Source organism: Sus scrofa, chromosome X, assembly GCF_000003025.6.
Source record: "Sus scrofa isolate TJ Tabasco breed Duroc chromosome X, Sscrofa11.1, whole genome shotgun sequence".
NCBI classification, from domain to species: Eukaryota; Metazoa; Chordata; class Mammalia; order Artiodactyla; family Suidae; genus Sus; species Sus scrofa.
Window position 1 is genome coordinate 69,653,170 of NC_010461.5, and position 27,823 is coordinate 69,680,992.

General features: G+C 34.8%; 1 protein-coding gene across 4 annotated transcripts in view; it reads left to right on the forward strand.

The window, feature by feature from the left end:
- DACH2 (dachshund family transcription factor 2) overlaps positions 1 to 27,823 on the forward strand; it is a 561,187-nt gene that overhangs the window by 515,739 nt on the left and 17,625 nt on the right. For 2 of the 4 annotated variants that reach the window (XM_021079680.1, XM_021079682.1), the window contains 2 exons: positions 24,815 to 24,993; positions 25,089 to 25,236. In XM_021079680.1, coding sequence (XP_020935339.1) covers positions 24,815 to 24,993; positions 25,089 to 25,236 — 327 coding nt within the window. The remainder of the gene's footprint in view (positions 1 to 24,814; positions 24,994 to 25,088; positions 25,237 to 27,823) is intronic. The other 2 variants (XM_021079681.1, XM_013986283.2) reach the window with 1 other exon arrangement.

Genomic DNA, 27,823 nt, shown 5'->3' on the forward strand with positions numbered 1-27,823 from the left:
CGGCCTACGCTGGAGCCACAGCAACTCAGGATCCGAGCCGCGTCTGCGACCTACACCACAGCACACACGGCAACGCCAGATCGTAACCCACTGAGCAAGGACAGGGACCGAACCCGCAACCTCATGGTTCCTAGTCAGATTCGTTAACCACCGCGCCATGATGGGAACTCCGGAAGATTGTAGTTTTTAAAGAATTTGTCCATTTCTTCTAGGTTGTTCATTTTATTGCCATATAGTTGCTTAAAGTAATCTCCTATGATCCCTTGTATTTCTGTGATGTCTGCTATAATTTCTCCTTTTTCATTTCTAATTGTATTGATTTGATTCCTCTTTCTTTTTTTCTTGATGAGTCTGTTTAAGGGTTTGTTAATTTGTTAATCCTTTCAAAGAACCAGCTTTTAGTTGCATTGACCTTTTCTATGCTTTTCTTCATTTCTATTTTATTTATTTCTTCTCTGTTCTTTATGATTTCTTTCCTTCTAATTCTGGACTTTGTTCTTCCTTCTCTAGTTGCTTTAGGTGTAAAGTTAGGATGTTTATTTGAGCTTTTTCTTGTTTCCTCAAGTAGGCTTGAATTGCTGTAAACTTACCTCTTAGAACTGCTTCTGCTGCATCCCATAGGTTTTGGAGTGCTCTGTCTTTGTCGTCATTTGCTTCTAGATATTTTTTTAATTTCTTTGATTTCTTCAGTGATCCATTATTGTTTAGTAGCATGTTCTTTAGTCTCTGTGTGTTTGTATTTTCTATAGTTTTCTTCTTGTTTTTGATTTCCAATTGTATAGCACTGTGGTTGGAAAAGATGCTTGATATGATTTCAGTATTCTTAAATTTACTGAGGCTTAATTTGTGGCAAGAATGTGATACATCCTAGAGAATGTTCCATGTTCACCTGAGAAAAATGTATATTCTGCTGCTTTTGGATGGAATGTTCTATAAATATCTATTAGGTCCATCTGGTCTAATGCATCATTTAAGGCCTGTGCTTCCTTGTTGATTTTATGTCTGGGTGATCTGTCCATTGCTGTAAGTGGGATGTTAAAGTCCCCAGCTATTATTGTCTTATTGTCAATTTCTCCTTTTAAGGTTGTTAGCAATTGCCTTATATATTGAGCTGCTTCTACATCAGGTGCATATATATTAATAGGTTTAATATCCTCTTTCTGTATTGGTTTCTTTATCATTATGTAATGTTCTTCTTTGTCTTGTATTGTAGACTTTATTTTAAAGTTCATTTTCTCTGATGTGAGCATCACTACCCCTGTTTTTTTTTTCATTTCCATTTCCATGAAATATCTTTTAACCTGTGTGTCTTTAGCTCTAAGTGAGGCTCTTTGAAGCAGCATAGAAATGGGTCTTTTCAAACAAAAACTTAAAGAATACAGCAACACAAAACCCAGGTTAAAGGAAATATTGAAAGGGCTTCTCTAAAGCAAAAAGAAAGGAAGGAAAGGGAAGAAAAAAGAAATGAAAAAAAAAAAAGAAGAAGAAGAGGAAGAACTAGGACTGAGGAAACCGCAATCAGAGAGCAGTCACTCAAATAAGTCAGCATACAGATTTAATCATGAACATGCTTCAAACAAAATAAAATTAAAAAGAAAAAAATAAAAAAGAGTCATCAAAACCATAAAATGTGGGCAAGGGATGTTAGGAGGTAAATAACCCTTTTTGTTTGTATGTATGTCTCTCTTCTTAATTTTAATATAGTAATGAAGTGTTTGAACTTACAGGACCATCAGGCTAAAACACACAATTATGGGAAGGGGTTAGCATACTTAAAAAACAGGGCAACCACAAGCCAAAACCAAATATTGCATTTGCAAAAAATGAAAAAAAAATACACTCAAGCAGATAATAACAGGAGACCATCCAACCAAAAAAAAAAAAAAAAAAAGAAAGGAAGAATGGAGAACCATAGAATCAACTGGAACACGAGGTTCAAATGGCAATAACTAATCATCTATCAATTATCATCTTAAATGTCAATGGGCTGAATGCCCCAATCAAAAGACACAGAGTGGCTGAGTGGATAAAAAGGCAAAAACCTTCAACATGCTGCCTACAAGAAACTCACCTTAGGACAAAAGATACATATAGATTGAAAGTGAAAGGGTGGGGAAAAATATTTCACACCAATAGACATGACAGAAAAGCAGGAGTTGCAACACTCATATCAGACAAAATAGACTTTAAAACAAAAGACATAAAGAAAGACAAAGAAGGACACTACTTAATGATTAAGGGATCCATCCAAGGAGAGGATGTTACTATCATCAACATATATGCCCCAAATATAGGAGCACCCAGATACATACAACAAATATTAACAGACATAAAGGGAGATATTGATGAGAATACAATCATAGTAGGAGACCTTAATACCCCCCTCACATCAATGGACAGATCCTCTAGACAGAAAACCAATAAAGCAACAGAGATCCTAAAGGAAACAATAGAAAAGTTAGACTTAATTGATCTCTTCAGGACACTACATCCAAAAAAAGCAGAATACACATTCTTCTCAAATGCTCATGGAACATTCTCAAGAATCGACCACATATTGGGACACAAAGCGAATCTCAATAAATTGAGGAGCGTAGAAATTATCTCAAGTATCTTCTCTGACCACAATGCCATGAAATTAGAAATCAACCATGGGAAAAGCAAAGAGAAAAAACCTACTCCATGGAGACTAAACAACATGCTACTGAAGAACCAATGGGTCAATGAGGAAATCAAGAAGGAAATTAAAAACTACCTTGAAACAAATGATAATGAAGACACAACCTCTCAAATTCTATGGGATGCTGCGAAAGCAGTGCTCAGAGGGAAATTTATAGCAATACAGGCCTTTCTCAAAAAAGAAGAAAGATCCCAAATTGAAAACTTAACCCTCTACCTAAACGAATTAGAAAAAGAAGAACAAAAAAAGTCCTAAAGTCAGCAGAAGGAAGGAAATTATAAAGATCAAAGAAGACATCAATAAAATAGAGACTCAAAAAACAATAGAGAAAATTAATAAAACCAAGAGCTGGTTCTTTGAAAAGGTCAACAAAATTGACAACCCCTGGCCAGACTCACTAAAAAGAGGAGAGAAAGAACCCAAATAACCAATATTATAAATGAGAAAGGAGAAATCACAACGGATACAGCAGAAACACAAAAAACCATAAGGGAATACTATGAACAACTATACGGCAACAAGTTTGACAATCTGGAAGAAATGGACAATTTTCTAGAATCTTACAGCCTGCCAAAACTGAATCAAGCAGAAACAGACCAACTGAACAGACCGATCACTAGAAATGAAATTGTACAGGTCATAAAATCACTCCCTACAAATAAAAGTCCAGGACCACAAGGCTTCACAGGTGAATTCTATCAAACATATAAACAGGAATTGGTGCCCATCCTCCTTAAACTCTTTCAAAAGGTTGAAGAAGAAGGAATACTCCCAAAGACATTCTATGAGGCCACCATCACCCTCATTCCAAAACCAGACAGAGATACCACCAAAAAAGAAAACTATCGCCCAATATCATTGATGAATATAGATGCAAAAATTCTCAACAAAATCTTAGCCAACCGAATCCAACAACATACCAAAAACATTATACACCATGACCAGGTTGGGTTCATCCCAGGTTCACAAGGATGCTTCAACATACGCAAATCCATCAGCATCATACACCACATTAACAAAAGAAAAGTCAAAAATCATATGATCATCTCAATAGACGCAGAAAAAGCATTTGACAAAGTCCAACATCCATTCATGATCAAGACCCTCGCCAAAGTGGGTATAGAGGGAACATTCCTGAATATCATCAAAGCCATTTATGATAAACCCACAGCAAATAGAATACTCCATGGGGAAAAACTGGAAGCCTTCTCCCTCAAATCTGGAACAAGACAGGGATGCCCACTCTCACCACTGCTCTTCAACATAGTTTTGGAAGTCCTGGCCACAGCAATTAGACAAACAAAAGAAATCAAAGGCATCCATATAGGAAGAGAAGAGATCAAACTGTCACTGTATGCAGATGACATGATACTATACCTAGAAAACCCTAAGGACTCAACCCCAAAACTCCTTGAACTGATCAATAAATTCAGCAAAGTGGCAGGATATAAGATTAACATTCAGAAGTCAGTTGCATTTCTGTATACCAGCAATGAAGTATTAGAAAAGGAATACAAAAACACAATACCTTTTAAATTTGCACCTCACAAAATCAAATACCTCGGAATACACCTGACCAAGGAGGTAAAGGACCTATATGCCGAGAACTATAAAACTTTGATCAAAGAAATCAAAGAAGATGTAAAGAAATGGAAAGATATTCCATGTTCCTGGACTGGAAAAATCAATATTGTGAAAATGGCCATCCTACCCAAAGCAATCTACAGATTCAATGCAATCCCTATCAAATTACCCAGGACATTTTTCACAGAACTAGAACAAACAATCCAAACATTTATATGGAACAACAAAAGACCCAGAATCGCCACAGCAATCCTGAGAAACAAAAACCAAGCAGGAGGCATAACTCTCCCAGACTTCAAGAAATACTACAAAGCCACAGTCATCAAAACAGTGTGGTACTGGTACCAAAACAGACAGACAGACCAATGGAACAGAATAGAGAATCCGGAAATAAACCCTGACACCTATGGTCAATTAATCTTTGACAAGGGAGGCAAGAGCATAAAATGGGAAAAAGAAGGTCTATTCAGCAAGCATTGCTGGGAAACCTGGACAGCTGCATGCAAAGCAATGAAACTAGAACACACCCTCACACCATGCACAAAAATAAACTCCAAATGGCTGAAAGACTTAAATATACGACAGGACACCATCAAACTCCTAGAAGAAAACATAGGCAAAACACTCTCTGACATCAACCTCATGAATATTTTCTCTGGTCAGACTCCCAAAGCAATAGAAATTAGAGCAAAAATAAACCCATGGGCCTCATCAAACTGAAAAGCTTTTGCACAGCAAAGGAAACCCAAAAGAAAACAAAAAGACAACTTCCAGAATGGGAGAAAATAGGTTCAAATGATGCAACTGACAAGGGCTTAATCTCTAGAATATATAAGCAACTTATACAACTCAACAGCAAAAAAACCAATCACCCAATGGAAAAATGGGCAAAAGACCTGAATAGACATTTCTCCAAAGAAGATATACAGATGGCCAACAAACACATGAAAAAGTGCTCAACATCGCTGATTATGAGAGAAATGCAAATCAAAACTACCATGAGATACCACCTCACACCAGTCAGAATGGCCATCATTCATAAATCGACAAATAGCAAGTGCTGGAGGGGCTGTGGAGAAAAGGGAACCCTCCTGCACTGCTGGTGGGAATGTAAACTGGTACAGCCACTATGGAGAACAGTTTGCAGATACCTTAGAAATCTATACATAGAACTTCCATATGACCCTGCAATCCCACTCTTGGGCATCTATCCGGACAAAACTCTACTTAAAAGAGACACGTGCACCCGCATGTTCATTGCAGCACTATTCACAATAGCCAGGACATGGAAACAATCCAAATGTCCATCGACAGATGATTGGATTCGGAAGAAGTGGTATATAAACACAGTGGAATACTACTAAGCCATATAAAAGAATAACATAATGCCATTTGCAGCAACATGGATGGAACTAGAGACTCTCATCCTGAGTGAAATGAGCCATAATGATGAAGACAAATACCATATGATATCACTTATAACTGGAATCTAATATCCAGCACAAATGAACATCTTCTCAGAAAAGAAAATCATGGACTTGGAGAAGAGACTTGTGGCTGCCTGATGGGAGGGGGAGGGAGTGGGAGGGATCGGGAGCTTGGGGTTATCAGACACAACCTAGAATAGATTTACAAGGAGATCCTGCTGAATAGCATTGAGAACTATGTCTAGATACTCATGTTGCAACAGAAGAAAGGGTGGCGGAAAAACTGTAATTGCAATGTATACATGTAAGGATAACCTGACCCCCTTGCTGTACAGTGGGAAAATAAAAAAAAAAAAGAAATGGGTCTTTTATTTATCCAATTGGCAATGCTATGTTTTTTGTTTTAATCATTGACATTTAAAGTAATTTTTGATAGGTAAGTATTTATTGCCATTTTATTACCTTTTGGCCCATTGTTTTTCTAGTTCTTCTCTGTTCTTGCTAATTTGGTTCTTCCCTTGTGTTTTGATGATTTTTCTTTAGTGACATCCTGGTATTCCCCTTTTTCCCATATATTTTGTGTATTTATGTGGGTAGCATGGGGTTCATTTATGTTGACCTATAACTATATCTACTCATTTTAAACAAGTAATCCTTTAGGTTCAAACATCTAAACATCAAAAATGTTTACTTCTCTCCCCATTTTGTGTTCCAATGTCATATTTTACATCTTCCTGTTTTTCCCTTTACTGATTATTATAGTCATAGTTGATTTTTACAATTTTTTATTTTAATATTCATACAACTTATTTAAATGTTTGTTCTTAACTTTTACCTTATATTTGCCTTTTTGTAGTGGGATTTCTTTCTTTCCTATGGAATTTGACATTTTGTTATAGCCTTTCCCTTATTTTTTAGAGAAGACTCTTTTTCATTTATTTTATGGGAGGTTTAGTGTTGATTAATTCTTTTAGTTTTTGGTTGTCTGAGAAGTTCATTTTATCTTCTTTTATCCTAAATGAATATCTCCCTGGGTAGAGTATTATAGGTTGCAGGGTTTTCCCTTTCAATACTTTGAATATATCACTTCTTCCTTGCAAATTTTCTACAAAAGAAATAAGCTGATATCCCGATGAGTGTTCCCTTGCATGTGACTCCTTGTTTCTCTTGCTGCATTTAGAATTCTCTCTTTCACTTTTGCCATTTTAATTGTGATATGGGTCTGTTTGCATTCATCTTGTTTGGAAATTCCTGTGTTTCCTATAGTTGGATATCTCTTTCCTTCTTCAGGTTTGTGAAATTTTCAGCCATAATTTTATCAAATACATTTTCAATATATTTTCCCTTCTCTCTCTCTTTTCCTTCAGGGGGATCAGAACATTGGTGCGCTTGATGTTATTCCAAGTCTTCTTATACTGTTCTCATTTTAACCTTTTTTTTTTAATCTTCTAGTTTCTTATTAAAATCTTTACTGTGTTAATCCATTCTTTTCCCTAATTCAATTAGTGTTCTTATTACTAATGCCATGGATTATTTATCTGGTAAATTGTTTATTTGTTTCATTATTTGTTTCTTCCGGGTCTTTTTCTTGTTGTTCTTTCAGTTGAAACCAAATCCTCTATCATCTCATTTTTCTTAACTTTCTCTGTCTCTCTAAAATTAAATGAAACGGTTACATAATGAGGTCTTGAAGGGGTGTCCTTATGTGGGAGCATCCCTGTGCATTCTGTGTGCCCAGTGGCTTTGGTGGGAGAGCTAGATATGATGTGAACATAGTTTATGACTTTTCCCAGTGTGTGTTGGCAGCTGTCCTCTTGGTACAAGGTTGAGATTAGAGATGGAGCCAGAGCCAAATATCACCTGAGGCTTCCTCTTTACTTAGTGGCTGTCACTGCCCTATCATGAATACAGTCAGGTTTGAAGCTATTGGATCAGGAGCCCTGGGGTTCATGTCTGAGCTGGCTCTGTTTCCTTTAAGTGTATGTTCTCTCCACTCTCATCCCCAGCACCCTTACTAGTAAGGGGAGCAGTAGTGAGCAATAAAGTTTCATGTAGGCTGTTTGCCTCTCATGGGACATGGGCTGTTTCTGATGCATTGCCTATGTAACCATCAGCAAAGCCTGCCCTACCACCCTAGATGCCATTTGGGGTCTCAGTTTCCTTTGTTCCCCACAGTCAGTCTCTCCTCTTGGCCTCTGCTGCCTCTACTCTCGTGTGGAACTACACTCCGTGGCAAGCAGTGTCCATGTGAGCTCTCAACATGTGTCAGGGCATTGACTGTGGTAGTTCAGGCACAAACGGATGTCAGGGCCACTTCTGATGTATTCCCTTCGTAAGTGCCAGTAATGGCTGCTCTCACCCTGATCAGACATTGCTTTAGATCTGAGCCATTTCTGTGTCTCATGGCTGAGCTCTTTCCTTGGTCAGGCAACCTTTGCTCCAGTGTGGAGCTGCAACCTGAAGTAAGCAGGGCTGAAGCTCTCTTTGCTCAGCATGGGGCACATACCAATGCAATCATGGGAAACCAGTTAGTTACTTGAGCAGTTTTAGTCTATCCTCTCTACCCAACTTCAGGAGCAAGTCTATGTGCATGTGCTCCTCATAAGCAGAGTCCAAACTTCCCACAACCTTCTTGCTTGTCCCACCAGGACTGGCCCTCCAACCAGCCGAGGGGACTTTTCTTTCCTGTGTAGCAAAGATTGGGATACCCAATATGTTGTATGAAGCACTTGCTCCCCAGGGAGAATATCCACCTGCATAATCTCCCTTTCTGAATCCCATCCCTGGAGCACAGGTTCCAGCCTGATTATTTCTCTTCCTTTCCTACCTTATTGTATTTGTATCTTTTTTCAGCCTTGATTGTACAAGTGTCCTTCTTTCAGTTTCCAATTAGATTTCAGCAAGAATTGTTCCACTGTAGAACATGTAGATGTATTTGTGATGTGTTCATGAGGGGAGGTGAGCTCCACATCCTCTTACTGCACCATCTTGATCTCTTCCTACTTTTACTTCATCTTGAATGATAGGAGAGAACAAACACACGTATGTACACACAAACACTTAGTTTCTCTTCACAAATATGGAAATGAAATTTATGAGGCCTGCACAGCGGCAACATATAATAGTGAGGAATCTAATTTTTATATAATTCTTAAGATTTTCTTAAAAATTTTAAAAAGCATTAAAAAACAAAAACATACATTCCCAAATTCAACTCCAAAAATCCTTAATTTAGGATTTGACTTTCTTTGCTTACCAAAATCCTTAATTTAGGATTTGACTTTCTTCGCTTCTAATTTAAATTCAAACTACACCTCCATTAAAAATGCAGGGGTCATTTTCCCCTACTTTGGCTCATTTCAACCTTACACAAACATGTGTGTGTGTATATATATATATGTACACACACATATATATATATGTGTGTATATATATAGCATATTGAGTATGTAAAATGTCTTTTTTTTTTTGCTAAATTATAGTCATCAAACAATACCTTATACAGAATGAGTAAAAGCTATTTTGAGGGAAAATGCATTTTTTGGCTTCATTTTGGTAAATGTAATATTGCAAATTGGCAGCCAGATTATTCATTATCATATTAGCATACAGATTGCATTGCACATTGCACTTAAAATCTTTTTAAATAACAAGTCCTGTGAAAAATCAAGGAAATTAGAGAGTTTCAGCTGAGGTATATGAGAGGGCCAAATGTAGTCTACCTCTTAAAATTATTTAAACAAGCGGTGTGGATGGCCATTCCCTTTATAAGGCTTTTAAGATGTTTACAACAAAACATTTCTCCCTGCGATTGAGTTTTTTAAAGTACTAAAATACCATGGAAAAATATGTTTCCTACCAGTTTTATAGATCCCTAGATACGTTCTCTACAAGCATTATATCTACTTGGACACAAACAGTATTTACAAAAAGACCATGTCATTTGAACAGAGTATACAGCTTTGAAAGGGTACACACAACACACCAATGGGAATGTCAGAATCATTAGTGTAATACAGTTTTAAGGCCACTCATTTATTATAGTAAACCTGAGTAATTTGTTTCTGTTTTATATCTCTATTTTATTAAGGATACTTTACATCTGTGGAAATACTACCACTGTATATCTTACACTTTCTGGCCTTGGTGGATGGCATGGGACATGTTATCTAAGATGTCTAAGAAGGGATAGCCATAATAGCAGAATTATGCTTTATAAGATGTTTTATTTAATTGAAAATTAAATAATAAATAACTATCTTGGATCTGAAAATGCAGCCTCTATATACTTTAAATGTTCAGAAGGGCTGACAAAGTTTAAAAAGCTGTGAGGTGCAATTAATAGAATTTTGCCAACCGTAGAGCCCACTTTTCAGGCAAATGGGAAAGGTAACATATAAGCATACAGAAAAAGTATCTCATGGAATGTTGTAAGCAATAAATATACATTAATGTTCAAACTTGAATAACATATTGTGTTGCCTTTACTCTCTGAAAATTTTTCATAAAACACCATATTATCTCAGAGGCTAAGATTATATGGTTAAGTCAGATTAGATGGTTACTTAGGTTATTAGTACATTCTCCAAGAAAAGAAAAACTAATACAGTTTGTTCTTGAGACTCACAGGCTAACTATAGCATATTCCACTATTTGATTAAGTGTTTTAACTGAAGCTAGGATGTAATCTGTTGTCAGTAACCAAGAGTAGAAAGCAATTTCAATTTTGTGTAAAAAATATGGTATTTTCACCATATTTGTGTAAAAATGCCAGATGGAAACTGAATAATGGCTAGGAGGTGACAGTGGACACAGAGGCAGTGAGCAAAGTGATTTTCCCTAGTGATCATTTCATATTAGGAAAATGACAATCTCTGAGGGAACTGGATAAATATAGCTGCTCAGAGGATGGAGCCATGTTCCTTAAAGTCGTCCAAAGTAAATATGAAGACAGGTCCAGGTCAAATGCAGAAATGGCTAACATATGGTACTAAAATGAACATAATTTCATTGGAATCAAATGTTATACTATTGCTTCTTAAAGTACTTTATCCAAATAAGTGAATCGTAAAAATAAAACAATTTAATAGAATTAGAATTTAGTATAGAAAGTTTGGGTGATATGTTCAAGTCTGATTACAAGATATTAATAATGCTAGATATTAGATATTCAATCTTAATTTTTTCTTTATTTCCATTTATTCACACCACAATTCCTCTGGCTGAATTCATAATATTTAAACATGCATAGAAATAGAAAATTTTAGAGAACTCCATTTAATACTAATTGTTAATTTTTGTTGGGCTTTGTGCACAGTAATCTTAAAAATACAATTTTTTGACTAAAGAAATATCATTGAATATGGGTATAAACAAGGTCAGAATCAGATAAGAAAAAAAAAGGAGGAAATATGAGCGACCTAAACTCTCACTAAAAGTTTGGAGCTGAGAAATCATCTTGGCAGTTCTGATCAGTTTGTGTAGTGTTATAATAATTTAGATCACCCAAACAAATTTTCCCCTTATGTTTCAAGATTTATATATATATAATCAACATACATGTATTTAATATATATATATATATATGCAGGCTATTAAAAACATCACTGTTTTATCTGATTGATCTAGTTTTAGCATAGACAAAAATCTTATAATAATTCTAAAGTAAAATTCAGTGAACATTTTAGATTCTTCATTCAAACTAAAGGTCTTATGATAGAAGATGAAAAAAAATCCTCAAGTACTTGAGTTATTAGTGAAAGTGAAAAATGTCTGCAGTGTCTCTGCTTCAACATCTGCTATTCCATATGGATACATAAACATTTGTAACAAATAGTGGCTGAAGGAATTTCAGTGTTAATAAAATAAGGCTGAATTTGCCAAGAAAATTTAAAGTAGATTTTTTCCGGCTTTTTTTTTTTTTTTTTTTTTCAGTAGAAAGCACACTTATCTTAAACTTGCAATTCTTCATGGGAATAAAAACATAGCCTCAATTAAATGTAAGGGAAGAAATGTGACCCAAGTAATGTGAGCCTACAGTCTTCCAACTACCCTGGAACTAATCTGAGAGATTTCAGTTACAAAATTGCAAGTGTGTTTTCTGTCTGGTATTTAGATAAACAAAACCTTTTTCAATATTTATTACATTAACTACATCCTTTAGTCGCTTTACCAGAATAAATTTTTTTAAAAAAGAAATTTCATGGGCAAGGAGTTCTCTTGTGGTACAGCAGGTTAGGGATCTGGCATTGTTACTGCAATGGCTCAAGTCTGTGTTGTAGCAAGAGTTCAATTCCTGGCCTAGGAACTTCCATATGCTACGAACGCTGAAAAAAAAATCATGGGAAAATCTGATCATCAGTAGACATTCAGATCAATCATGATTCTTTTTTTTTTTTTGTCTTTTGTCTTTTGTTGTTGTTGTTGTTGTTGCTATTTCTTGGGCCGCTCCCGCGGCACATGGAGGTTCCCAGGCTAGGGGTCTAATCGGAGCTGTAGCCACAGGCCTACGCCAGAGCCACAGCAACGCGGGATCCGAGCCGCGTCTGCAACCTGCACCACAGCTCACGGCAACGCCGGATCGTTAACCCACTAAGCAAGGGCAGGGACCGAACCCGCAACCTCATGGTTCCTAGTCGGATTCGTTAACCACTGCGCCACGACGGGAACTCCCAATCATGATTCTTAAACATTCTGTATCTAAAAGGCTAGTAGCATAGCTTCAGATTTTTACTAAGCGTCTACTGTAATGCTATATATAGTACTAGGTGCTGCCATACACAAACACTCTGAGGTAATTCTTCCTATTCTATAAATAGGGACATTGAAGTTTAGAGATATAACATTTCACGACACAGAGATTCAGTCATGTTCATTTTATTTTAGGTAGAATTGCAGAGTCATACATTTTAGGAGGGAAAAGGAGTTACAATAAGAAAATGGGGATATCTAATGATTAATAGAAGTAGTAATTTCTATTGAAATTACTCTGAATGATAGATTTGTGAAAATTTTTAGTTGATTGAGATTTCTTTGAAATTATTACTTTTAGTCATACAGGCAAAATATATTTGCCTAACACCATTACTAGAAGAAATCACACCACACTCTTCAATTTACAAGTCTTTGAACTCATTTTAATTTACACCACAACACGAGGCACAACAGAGTACTCAATAGTGTTTCTGATAAGTCATCAAGTTAGATATGAATGTTGAAATAGAAGATAATAAAACTGAAACAAGCCATACAAACTAACTAGAAATGAATACAAGAAAAAGACAATGTTAAAACATGAAACAAAATGGCACATTAATTTGCACAAAATTTGTTTTATCCTTCCCTGACCTCTTAGCTGTATCTTATGAACTTTTTATTATTATCATTTTACCAAAAAACTTGTTTACCAGGTAGTATAAGCTCTTATGGCAATAGACAACATCTAAAAATAGTATTGTGTGTGGTGAAGATTGTTGAACTGAGCATTATTTAATAGGTGCCTTCTTCTTCAATAAAACTTTACAGATTTTCAGAGAAGCAGCAGTTTTGATGATCTTAATGCCTACATTACATAGGAAAGAAAAAAATGTGAAAGCTGCAGTGCTTTGTTCAATAATTAAAATGTATTTTAAAGAAATTTCAGTTTTGTAAAATATTTAATTAATTGGTAGGCATCATTTTGAACTGGCTAGGTTTACAATAGTGTTGTGATTATGATTTCAAGACTTGTCTATTAGGAAAAACCTTAATTTTTTTCTATTATTAAAATATGGTGCCTCAGTACCTCAATTTTTTATTTCCTAGCTAAAGCAGAAAAAAACAGTATGTATTCTTACCAATGTATGTTGTGTGTACATTGCATGTTTGTGTGCCTGAGAGAGATGAGAGAGATAACTAATGAATAAATAATTCTATTTTATATCATTGGTGCTATGATAACATCAAAATATGAATATGCACATATTATAAGTAAGTATAATTGCCGAGTTATTAGTGGGAATATCAATATAAATGTCAAACCTGTATAATTACCTACATATTCCTCATCACAGAGTTTACAGGAGGTGACAAATTATAAATTGTTATATAGACTGTTCTTGCCAAGTTTCCCATTACAGTGCCATTCTAATTTAAAATCATCTTTAATTTTTAACATTAATCCTGCCAGAATATCAACTTTCCATCTTTCATGGATATGATGAATTAATTCAAGTATTAATCCATAGAACAGCTGTTTTCCTTACTGAGCAATTGCTTATGCTAAATTCATTCTTGGAAAAGTGTTTTGCTTTTACCTGTATAGATTTAGGTTTTTTTTTTTTTTTTACTGTTTTATTTCCTGATTCTTTGTTATAAATAGGTTCCATTATATATATTTTTTCATTGCAATGTAAATTTGTTTTCAGGATCTCCAGGTCTGTAGAACAGCCTAGTTGATGTATCTCTAATTTTATGCAATTTCTTGAAGCTCTGAAAATACACACTTAAAATTAGGTATTGCTTTGAAATCTCTTTAACAGTAAAGATAACCATTTTTAAAATATATTGTAAGAGAAAACAATATTAATAATCTTTAAATGTAGCAAAATTGACTTTATATAGCTCAGTGATTTCTCAAACTGATCTCCACACAAGTAATATGAACTAGGCACTTAAGAATTCCTATTGTCAGGCTCTACCCTAGACCTACTGAAACAGAAACTTTCAGAATTAGGAACTATTTTTTTTTTTTTTTCCTTTTTAGGGCCATACCTGCAGCAAATGTAGGTTCCCAGCTAGGGGTCTAGTCAGAGCTACAGCTGCTGGCCTACACCACAGCTACAGCAGTGCCAGATCTGAGCCCCATCTGTGACCTACAACACAGCTCACAGCAATGCCAGATCTTCAATCTACTGAGCAAGGCCAGGGATCGAACCCACAACCTCATGGTTCCTAGTCGGATTCATTTCCTAGCTACTCCACAACGAGAACTCCAGAAACATTTTTTAAAAGACCTTCAGGATGGTACCACCAACAGTGTAGTAGGGTTCCTTTTCTCCACACCCTCTCCAATAATTATTGTTTGTAGACTTTCTGATGATGACCAATCTGGATTGGTATGAGGTGATAATTTGTTGTAGTTTTGATTTCCCTTTCTCTAACAATTAGCAATTGTTGAGCATCTTTTCATGTTCTTTTTGGTCATTAGTATGTCTTCTTTGGAGAACTATTTAGATCTTTTGCCCATTTTTTGATAGGGTTGTTTATTTTTTTGATGTTGAGCTTCATGATATTTTTGTGTATTTTAAAAATTAATCCCTTGTTGGTCACTTCATTTAGAAATATTTTCTCCCATTCTGTGGGTTATCTTTTCATTTTGTTTATAATTTCCTTTGCTGTGCAAAAGCTTTTAAGTTTAATTAGGTCCCATTTATTTATATTTGTTTTTTATTTTCATAACTCTAGAAGGTTGATCCAAAATGATATTGCTATGATTTATGTCAAAGATTGTTCTGCTATGTTTTCCTCTAAGAGTTTTCTAGTATCCAGTCTTACATTTACGTATTTAATCTATTTTTTAGTGTATTTTTGTGTATGATGTTAGAAAGTGTTCTAATTTCATTCTTTTACATGTAGCTGTCCAGTTTCCCCAGCACCACTTATCAAAGAGACCTTCGAAGACTTATTGAAGAGTCTTTTCTCCATTGAATATTCCTGCCTCCTTTGTCAAAGTTTAATTGCCCATAGGTGTATGGGTTTAATCCTGGGCTTACAACCACTAGGGAAAACGTATGGAGGTTCCTCAAAAAACTAAAACTAGAACTAACATGTGATCCAGCAATCCCATTCCTGGGCATATATCCAGAGAAAACCATAATTTGAGAAGATACATGCACCCCAATGTTCATTGCAGGACTATTTACAATACCTAAGACATGGAAGCAACGTAAATGTACATTGACAGAGGATTAGATAAAGAAGATGTGGTAAATATACACAATGGAATATTACTCATCCATAAAAGAATGAAATAATGCCATTTGCATCAACTTGAATGTACCTAGAGACTATCATACTAAGTGAAGTAAACCAGACAGAGAAAGACATATATCACTCATATGTGTTATCTAAAAAACAATACAAATGAACTTATTTATAGAACAGAAACAGACTCACAAACTTTGAAAACAAACTTATGGTTACCAAAGGGGAAAGATGGGGGAGAAGGATGGATTTGGAACTTGGGATTAGCATGTGAACACTATTTTATATGGAATGGGTGGTCAGTGGGGACTGGCTGTATAGCATAGGGAAATCTACTCAATATTATATGATAACCTATATGTGAATAGATGCATGTATATGTATAACTGAATCACTTTGCTGTACAGCAGGAATTAACACAACATTGTAAATCAACTATACTTCAATAATTTTTTTTTAAATATGAAGACCTTCAGGATATTCTGATGCGTGATAATATTTAAAAATGACTGATGTTAAAGTGTTGGATTAATAACTTGCTCCCTTGTACCTTCCACAGATCCTCTCTACTCAGATATATGTTAACTATGTAAAAAAAAAACAACAACAGTAATTTTAAAGTTAGTACCTGAATTACCAAGTCAGAGCAGTAAATTTCTCTTCCTGATTTGTGCCAGATTAAGAAGAGAGTTTTCTTCCCTCGTTGATGGAAAGGATTGCACATTTCTCGCCAGGGAAGCCAAATGAAAAATCTGCTTTATAGCCTCTGCGGTCAGCTAGATGACTGAACCCCTAGTAAAGGTAAAAACAGGGTCATATTAGAACCCTGAGGCCATTTTACAGATAAGCCAGGGTAGGGAAACATCACCTGGAAAGGGTCATCTAACTGATGGAAATGTGTGCCCTCTCTCCCATTTTTCTTAAACACATCTCTAAAACATCAGCTGCCTTCCCACCTTACCTCTATGTTCACTCCTGCCTCCTGTTTTCCAGTTTCTAATGCAGGCTTTTACATATTTACTCTCCACTCATTTGGTGTTCTCCCCTCTACAGCCTTTTTCACAGAGGTAGCTAAGCTTGTTTTCTTGGAGAAAGGACTCATACATGCCTCTGATGCTATTTGGTTATTTATATTAGAAATTGTGTCTGCCTTGCATTTTTTAGAGCAAATTCTAGTCTCTATATGAAAATTCTTTCTCTCATGTGTCCTCAGCTTTTTTCTGTTTCTAAGCTCTAGAATATATAGATGTACTTTTTAAAAAATCGGTGAAGTTTGCTCTATGCTTGATGTGATAATACATCAAGATGATAGGAAAATATGTGTGTGGGCCAGAAAGATTTATACTTTAACTATTTTCAGTCCTCAAAGGGCTATGATATGCAGACAGGTTCAATAAATACACAGAAGGCATGCTTTGATAACTTTATCAACTATTTTTCAAAATTATAAAATTTCAGTTTATCACCATATCTGTGGACTATAGTAATCATTTATTTTATTGAGAGTTAACAAGAAAATCTTTACCTTCATCCCCTCTTTCTTTCTTCCTTTCACCACATCCTTTAAAAAATCTTTATATATAATTGTTCAATTTTTTCTTTGGAATAAAAAAAATGGAATCAATCTGATGATAAGAAATCTTACCTCAAGCCTTAAGATTCTTAGTCCAAGTATCTAAAATCATTACAGGTGTTGTAGACCCAGGATAGTTACCAATCTAAATACCTGGGAGACAGCAATGGGAAATATTTAAAAAAAAAAACAAACAAAAAAACAAGAAAAGGCCCCCAGTCTCAATGGAGAGTATACTGTAGTAAAATGAAACAGATAGCAAAAATAGGAAATAAATAAGTTGTATTATATATTAAATGGTGATAAACTTCATAAGGAAAAAACACGTTAGGGATGGAGATAGTGGTACAGACTTCAAAATTAAACAGGATATTTGGTATAGGTTTTGTTGTCATAAGTTCGTGTGCAGGATGCACAGTGAGGCCAAAGAAACTGAAACAAAAGGGTTTGGAGCAAGAAAGTTTTATTGCAGGGCCAGCAAAGAGACTGGTGCCTCTTGTGCCCCCAAAAGCAAGAACTCCCTCGAAACCAAATTGTAAAGCATTTTTAAAAGCCAAGTAAGGGAGGGTGGGTACAGGGTAAGTGATTTGCCAGTGCAGAGTTCTCTGATCAGTTCGTGATGAGGTAACAGGATGATGTTACAGGGGTTAACGTTACCAATCATTAGGCTCCTATGTACTCATGGTCATCACTTAGTTACCATCTTTTATTTAGTAGTGGGGGAGATTTTCACATTTGTGACACAACTCAGGAAATGTGCATCAGATACTGTTATCTAGGTACTTTGGAGAGGAGCTAAAGCAGAGGATATGGGGGAAGGGCCTTCCCCAGAGAATGCCCCATAGGGTCCTGCTTGTTTACAGTTTCACTAATAAGGTGACATTTGAGCAAAGAACTGAAGTCAGGAAATTGAAATAAAATGCATAAAAACCCTAAAACATACCTTGTAAAGTATTGTGTTCTAAATAATTGATTTGTCCTTATTGTTGTATTAAATAAATTAAACTCTCTATTAGAAGTTTAGCACAGAAATGGAGATCTAGTTAACTGTCTGTTCACTGAGATTTTCCTATATAATTTTGGAAGAGTAGTTCCCATCCATTATTGAGATTTGGGGCAGATAATTCTTTGGTGGGGTTGAAGGCAGGGGGGCAGGGCATCCCTGGCCTCTACCATTAGATGCCAGTAGCACACACCTCCAACTCCTCGGTTCCGATAGTCAAAAATATTCCAGCCATTGCCAAGTGTCTTCTGGGCAGTAAAATAGCCCCCAGCTTAGAACAACTGGCTTTGACTTAAGAAATCTCCTCAGACCTTTGATAACTGAGAATGTAACACTGGCCTAACTTAGGGTAAAGCCAGTCTCATCAAATTATTACCTAGAAGAGGATTTTTCCAAACATGTCATTTCATGTGGTGTTAGTGGATGCTTAGGTGGTCAAATATGTTATTGTATTCTCATCTCCTGGGACTTTTCAATTAATATTTAATTTATTTAACAAACATATTGCTTTTACTTTGAGTCAGACATTGTTCTACAGACTTTACAAATATTATCTCATCAATGTTTATAACAACTCTATAAGATAGGTATTATTATTATTATCCTAACTTTACAGACCAATAAATTGAGGCACAGAAAGATAAAGGAACTTTTCCCTGGGGCTAGTAAATCAAAGAGCAGGATTGCAAACTTAGATAGTCAGGCTCTCAGCTATCTAAATTATATGTTAATATTTATAATTAGTATTTTAAAGACTGCAATGTTCTGCTTTAAGAGATTTAGAAAGTAAAAAAAGAAAGAAGTATTCCCAGTGAAACTTGAATTTCAGATAAACAGCAAATCATATTTAGTATAAGGATGTCCCATAAAATGTTTCAGCATACTTATGTTAAAAAATTTGTTTGCAGATTTCCCATTGTGACTCAGGGTAACAAACACCACTAGTATGCATGAGGACATGTGTTCGATCTCTGGCCTCGCTCAGTGGGTTAAGGATCTAGCTGTTGCTGTGTGCTGTGGCGTAGGTCGCAGATGGGCAGCTCAGATCTGGTGTTGCTGTGGCTGTGGTGTAGGCTGGCAGCTGCAGTTCCAATTCAACCCCTAACCTGGGAACTTCCATATGCCACAAGTGTGGTCCTAAAATGACAAAATAAAAATTGTTTGCTAGAGTTCCCTTGTGGTTCAGTAGGTTAAGGATCCAGTGTTGTCACTGCTGTGGCACAGATTTGATCCCTTGCCTGGGAATTTCCAAATGCCATGGGTGCAGCCAAATAAAGTAAAATAAACACTTCTGGAGTTCCTGCAGTGGCAAAGAGGGTTAAGGATCCAGCATTGCAGCAGCTGCAGTGTAGGTCACAGTTGCAGCTCAGATTCAGTCACTAGCCTGAATGCAGTCAAAAAAAAAAAAATGTGTTTTCTGTTTATCTGAGATTTAGATTTCACTGGGCATCCTGCCCTGTTATTTATCTGGCAACCTTTGCTTTAAGGAAAACTGTTTAACAGGGTTTAGCTCAATTTTTTCAACACTAGTTTAAGCAAGGAACCTTTTCTTTTTGGCACACCTAATATCCTGGAGAAGTTCCATGGGACTTTATTCTAAGGACAGTGGGAACACTTTTCAACTAGAGAGTGAAGAGATTAGTTTGAGTACATACTCTAGACCACAATGATCTCTCCTTTGAACTCCTAGAAGCACCTAACAATCTATGTCACATGCTTTTAAACATAATTGTACACTTCTGTAACTTGTTGACTTTTTTCCAAAAGAATGTGTCAGCTTCTTAAATGACAGGAGCTGGGTATCATAGTTCTTCCAAACCCTTCACTGGATGTAATATTGGTTATCAGCATATTATTTCATATGAAAGATGATTTATTTCTAATTCATAGCTTATAAAGGATCCTGTTTGCCCAGTTTCTAATCTAAGGATCAAGAACAAAACAGGCCATAATTGGCTTTAGCATTCTTTCTCACTTTCTCAGGCTGGTCACCCTCACTCTTTTGCTACTAGATTTCTGTTTTCATTTATCAGCCTACCTTTTTCTTTCTTTCTTTCTTTCTTTCTTTCTTTCTTTCTTTCTTTCTTTCTTTCTTTCTTTCTTTCTTTCTTTCTTTCTTTCTTTCTTTCTCTTTCTTTATTTCTTTCTTGTTTCCCTAAAGAAATGTAACTATTTAAGGATCAAGATTTTCTTTTTCAAAATTTGAGGATAGCGACACTTGAGTCATTGTTCAACTCAGTCTGTGAACACTTCCTCATATTCATGCAGGTCAAATTACACAGAAGTTGGTCATTTTGTTGTTATTGTTCCTCATTTTGGAAGAGGGAAGCAGGTGTCTTGTTTGTGCTGAGTGCAATACTAATGAAACCAACAAAAGAGAGTCCCTTGGGCCTGCTCTATTTAGGAAAAAGCTCTCAAATCAAATAATTAAATATAATTTATTTGTTAAAGAATGAAAACTAATGACCTGGTGTGTGGTTGCATTTTTCCACTACTGAGTGTGTCAGCTGTGTGCAGTTTCTATTCCTGTATCATAATCTTCAAAGCCCAGAGGAAAAAGGAAACACTTAACCCTATGAAAAAGTGGGAAAATAAACATGAGAGTCATATAGAAAGTCTCTAGCACCCTTGACTTTAATTTTTAAGAGTACTTTTCCATCCTGAGCATTTACCGTATGTTTATCTTTTTTCTACAAATAAAGTTCCTGTCAGCTTTCACATCTATTCATCTGAGCCCTAAGTAAGAAATTAAAATTAAAAGCTTGTTCTCTAAATGGATTTCCAGTGCTGTTACAAGTATGGCATATTTAACAAACATGTTCAATAAAAGTAGTCTCCACTTTGCTTCAATACATTAAGAAGCTGCTCATAGCCTCAGGAAGATAGCAGTTGTCCTATCTTTACATTTTACTTTGTATTGTTGCATCATATGTGTTGATAAAGATTTTAATATATACATTTTAACACTAGCCTTTTAAATCAAAATGCTCAATTGAAACCCCTTCTCCCTGGATTACAAAAGAATACTCATTTCACTAACAATCTATATTTCTAGTACTTGCCCATATTTAATTTCATTGCCAATTAGAATCTCTCAAGCTTAACTAATAAATTCCTATATAACAGTGCATCTATTCAAATTCTAAGGAAAATGTAGATACCATTCAGATGTGAAAAGCTATAACAAGATTGAAATGGATTTCTAATGCATTTATCATTCATTTTTGTAGCATGTGATTTAAATCCGAAAAAAAAATGATGAATGGTTTGACAGTTCCCACTCATATGCACCAAAACATAATACACGTTGACTAGTTGTTGGCTATTATGGACCTTAACATGCAGTGTGACCTTGGTCTGGAAAAGCATGTTTGGTTTGCACGGAAACTTAATCATACGAAGTCATAAGTAGAATCCTTCTTCTTTACTACTCTTTTCCAGGACTAGGAAATTTATTGCTGTGGGACAGATAGGATATGAACAATGGGCCAAATAGAGTCCAGGGTTATCTCATCTGTGTGAAAACTGCTGCTGAAAATCGATGTGACCTCTGCTACACTGTCATACCAATTCCCACCCTCTGTGTCCTATTTGTCTTTTGGTAGAAGCTTAGATCTGTGTGCTGTCTCTATGTGTCTCTCTTGGGACAGATTATCAAAATGAATCATTGCCTGCATACCTCTTATATTTCTATTTATTTTCCTGGTGTTGACTAGGTCTGATGAAATATGATTCTTTTTGCATTTGATCCTCACTGCAGCAAGCAGCACCTAATTCAGCTCTGTCTATCTCTTTAAAGAAGAGTAATACTATTTTGAAACTTCAGTCTACTGTACAGCAACATTACAAACCATAGACCATGCAACCTGTCTTCATAGTCAATAGTAATTTTCCTTTCAGCCAATTTAATGGCATTTCATTCATCTCCAAATAGAAGGCTTTGATTATTTTAAAGGAGTTCTAATTTTGTTTTATGCATACTAAATGTATTGCTTTCCTTTTCAGGTATTTTGTTTGTAGAATACCCCTTAGAGTCTGACCACTGAGATTACATGTGTATAGAGTGACACATGACAAATAATCCATAATTTTAAGAACTCTCCCCCTCATGTAAAATATTTTTTTCAGGGGAAATATTATATTATTTCTGAATCAGCAGGAAGTCAATGTTCTAACTTTTTAGCAATTCATTTTGTAAAAATAGATCTTCCAGGCTACATAAATTCATACTTTAAGATTTTAAACATCGGTATGAAGGTATAGGACTCTCCAATTATTATTAATATTGATGGATCATTATGAAGTCATTTTATCTCTCCACATGTGCAGAAGACAAAATACTAGCTAAATACAGATTTAAGACCACACAAATAAAGCAGAATATTGCTTGGTTGGCTGTTGAAAAATAAACCTTAGAAACATTAAATTTTCTGCCTAAGCTGTATTGTAGAATTTAAATTTTTAATGAGATATTTCCAATGTTCAAACCTTGTAATTGAACTAGATCCCAGACTTTGTTATCATTCCCTCTGGAATACTTTGCCTCTTCCAAAACCACTACCTGCAAGGAAGAAAAGAAGGAAGGAAAGATGACATGTTCTGTAAGAGATTAGGGTTAGTTTTACGATAAGAAAGTTGTATAAAACACATGCATCAGACATTTATGGTACAAATATTATTTTTCAGTTTTACTATAAAACAATTCCTAGGAGTACGTTCATTATAGTTTCCTGTGCTATAGGAAAATTGTTATTTTATGCATACTTTTGAATTCTTTAGGACCAATAAACAAATACTCTATAGCATTTTGGATTCAAATAAAGTAAAACTGTTGATTCTCTAAAATAATTTTTCACATTTTTTATCCCTATAGGTTTTGGAAAATTAGAAATTGTAAAGGTAATCTATATCAAGAGCATTTTATTCAGAGATAATGCTAAACCATGAAGTAATCTCACACAGAAGTTCCTGCAATAGTATGCCATAGCCTCTCACATAAATCCCACAGCAAACTATGATGACTCTGAAATTAATGGGGTTCAAGACTCTGCACACTACATATATAGGCTGCTTGCAATTGATAAGTGAGGTCTAACTGTATGACAAATCCGTATTCCTATCCCAACAAGGACCAGAACCAATACCTAGATTTTTGTTTTCAAACCATGCGAAAATTGTTTAGCTCTAGATTCAAGCCTAATTTTCTTCTTGAATGAGTCTCAAAATATATGGGTTCACCAAATATTTTTATAACCAGAGAAATACATATGTTCAAACTTTGCTTGTGCTCAGTTACTGAAATAAAGAGACTGTGGTGAGTAGAGTAATTTCATTTGAGGTGTTATGATTCGACTCACTGTACATTGCTGTTGGAGCCATTTAAGAATGCCAGGGTTTGTTTGCCTACATTCCAAGATTACCTGTTTGTAGCAGTTTATTTTTACATATGTAAAAAAAGCCCCAATTCTTAATTGTAGAGGAGACTTTGTTATCTAGTTTATACATCTCACAGAAAAGATTTTCAACCACAATTCAAATAGAGAGCTAAGTAGTTAGTGCCTCAAAATAAGAGGAGATTCCTTTTATAATTAGATATATCTGTGTAAAACAAATCTGAAATATCTTATTAGATTAAAATTCTGTTGCTATCTTCTCAACTGAAGCTAAGGGGGAATCTCATAAAAGTAATGAGTGTTTGGGAGAAGTTAATATAAAAATAAAAGGGGAAAAAAGATATACTTTAAGATTTTACACCATAGGTGATTTTTTTTTTCATGAGAAATATTCTTCAAAATAGAAGGTAACACTGGAAACAATCCAGATGCCAAACTATGAATGATTAAACACAAAGCCATATATCCATGCAATGGAAAACTTTTCAGCAACAAAAGGAGGAAACCACTGATACATGCCACAACATGGATGAACCTCAAAAACATTATGCTAAGTGGAAGAACACAGACACAAAAGACCACTTACTGTATGACTTTATTTATCTTAAAAGCAATCCTGTAGAGATAGAAAGTAGATTAGTGGTTGCTAGGGGCTTGGATTGGGAAAGGAGATTAATTATAAATGGGCATGAGGCATATTTTGGGGGTGCTTAAAATGTTCTAAAATAGATTTTTTTTGGTTACACAATTTTGTAAATTTACTAAAAATCAGTGAAGCATACAATTAAAATAGGTTAATTAATTTTATTTTATGTTATTATACTTCAATAAAGGTATTAAAAATGGAGATGACATATTTAAAGAGAAAAAATTAAAATGCAGTGTATGCTTTATCATGAAGTGATCTGATTATTTAATTTATATGTAATAATAAATAAATCTTAAATTTTTTTCTCTAGATTTTATACCTCTTGAACAGTAAATATTTCACCGTAACTGATTCTTAAACATTTATTTTGAGAAATTAGAGGCAGCTAGGAAATAGATATGACTGGCTTCCAATTATGAGTTTTCCATCATCTGGTTTTAGAAAAAAAGTATCTATAGATGCCATTTGAGATGAAGGAAACACAGTGAAAATTTTGAACTGTTAGTTTGTGAACCTTCTGACATTAATTTTGTTTTTTTCAGAAGAGGATCCCGTTCAAATTCCAATGATGAAATCGCCCTTGGACAAGATCCAACTGACTCCTGGGCAGGCATTGCCTCCTGGATTCCCTGGACCATTCATTTTTGCTGATAGTCTGTCCTCTGTGGAGACTCTGTTGACCAACATTCAGGTCAACAATATTTCTATAAACAAAATAAATGTAATACAAGACATTAGCACCTACATAAATTATTTCATATTTGAGAAATTAAAACAGATAAGATGAACTGCATGTTATTTGCTGTCTTTTGACAGGGTCTACTGAAAGTGGCTTTGGATAATGCTCGCATCCAGGAGAAGCAGATTCAACAAGAAAAAAAGGAACTGAAAATGGAGCTCTATAGAGAGAGAGAGATTAGAGAAAACCTTGAAAGACAACTCTCAGTTGAGCTTCAAAGCAGAAGTAAGTTTAACAAGTTTAGTATAAGTGAATAAATTAATATTCTGTTGGAGTATTTTCAGTAGTAATAGAAGTATTCTCAGAGATAGTCTGAAACTGCTGAAAATAAATGGCCAGCAAGCTAAGAATCAAATACTGTGTGCAATCTACCAGGTAAAATGTTTACACTATTTCTCTTAGTAATTGAATAAATGAACAAAATCTATACTTCAGATTTAGAAACATGAATATTCATAGTTCTCTCACAGTTTCCTAAAATGCATCTGGAGATATACACATATATACAATCTAACAATTCCTTGTATATGAAATGCTTACTCTTTACCAAGAACAATGCTGGGGTTAGAAGATAAATAAAACTCAGTCCCTGTCTTTGAAAGATTTACATTTCAAAGGACTAGCACAACCAAGCCAGCTAATTTCAAGACAAAGTGGCAAGAGCAATGACACACATTATATATGTTTATACAGAGAAGGGGTAGTTAGTTCAGTTTGGCAGTGTGGGGAGGTTGATCATTGAGAAATGCTTTCTGATGCTGACACCTGAACCTGAGTCTTGAAGAACCAATAAACCAAGAAAGAGCATGAAAGTACCTGAGTTATTTGGTCATTCTAGACAGAGGTATTAATGAGCAAGAAGCCCCAAATATGGGCAACTATATACAACTTTGTTATTACTGTGGCTTTGAGTTTTCTGAAATGAATGTTGGGAGATGCAGAAAACAAGTAGAGGCTAAAATGTGAAGGGCATTTTTAACCACGTAAAAGATTAGCTTGGACTTTGTCCTGTAGGTTATGGGAAGTATTAAAAGATAAGCAGGGAAATGATCTGGTCTGATTTCAATCATATAGACCTCTCTGGTGTGGAGAATAGATTAGGGTGGTCTTAGACTAAGACTAGAAACAAGGAAACTATGTAAAAAGAGACTGCCCTTATCTAAGCAGTGGTGATGAAGACTGAAATAGGGTAGCATGAGTAGGAATGGAGATAAAAGGGAGAGAATGGAGAAATATTGTTCACAAATAGAGTTAACTTTCCAACAATGGGTAGACATTTGACAATCTACAGACATGGATAACAATGCTAGTTCATATCAAAACCTGGGAGAATTCAAAACTTTAGCCAATAATTTCTACCTCTTTCTTACATTTACCGTAAAATACTCAACAGCAGCAAAAATGACTATTGTGAATTTCAGCTTCTTTCCTTTCTCTGCTTGCTCTTCTATAGAAGGATCACAAAGCAAAAGTTAAGCAGAAAAATTAAAGTAACAAGGAGAAGCAAAGAAAGGGAGAGAAAATTCAAAACCTGGATAATGCCTCCCTAAACAAGGAGGAATGACTCCAGTTGAGTGAAATTCACTAACTCTGTACTATTCCAAAATACCACATTATATTTTGAAATTTGTATCAAGACATTGAAATTTTACTGTATATTTTCCTTAGCCCCTAGGAAACACTAGTCCAGTTCAAATGGAAATTAAATCATTTAATTTAAAAATAATTAAACCTCTCTTATCTTGCCAAAGTCATTAAATACTACTAAACAAAAGCTAAATTATCTTTTTAAAGTTTGAAGAAATTAGTTTATGTCTGATAATATGTGTGCAATATGTATTATTAGTATTAGCAGTCATAAAAAACACATTTCTTTAAGGGAAATTACACTAATGAGACCCAACAGGACCCTAGGGGGCCCAAGTATCAAATAATTATATGTTAAATATAATAACATTCACAAATTGGCTTATGAAAATCTACTACATATAGTAAAATTGGCTTTAACTTTTAAGGATCTACTCATACTTATTTCTGTTTACTAACTTATAGATTCTTCAGGCCTATCTTTATAATCGGTGTCACTTTTTGTCTTTTAAAAAGTCCTAGACATAATAGATGTAATATTGTAGCTATTATCAAATTTATTGTGAAGCATTTGTATTTAATAAATTTAGCAATTATTATAATATAATAATAATATCACTACTAATACTCTTACTGTCATCATTACTATTATTGTCATTATGTCATCACTGCTGATACCATCATTACTACTACTGCTGCTGCTGCTATTAGCTAATGTTTATCAACTGTCTGCTATGTGCTAAGCACTGTTTTTAACATTTTATACCTTATGACTAACATATAATAAGAAACTACTCTGTTATCTTCATTGATTTAGAGAAACTATCTGCTTTATCTCTATGAATCTCAGCAGCATCATCTATTAAAATAGTTGACTGGATAATCAATTAAAATTCCTTTTTAATTGGTATTTTAAGATATTCCTTAAATATCTCATACCAGTAACCCAACCTTTCATGACAAAAGGTGAACGCTTTATCTCAAGTCATAAGATTGAAAAGAAAAAAAGATAAAATTAATATTATGGTTAAAAAGTAATGCCTCCCCAAGTTTATAGAAAAATAGTAGCTACATATATATGTGCAATGTTTCACACTTAAATATTCCATCTAACTACCTTTTTGTTCCTAGCTGGAATGTGTTAATTGAATTAAATATACATAACAATACTCTTTGCCAATTAAATACTTAGAATCAAAGAATGATAGGGCTACAAGAGAGCTTG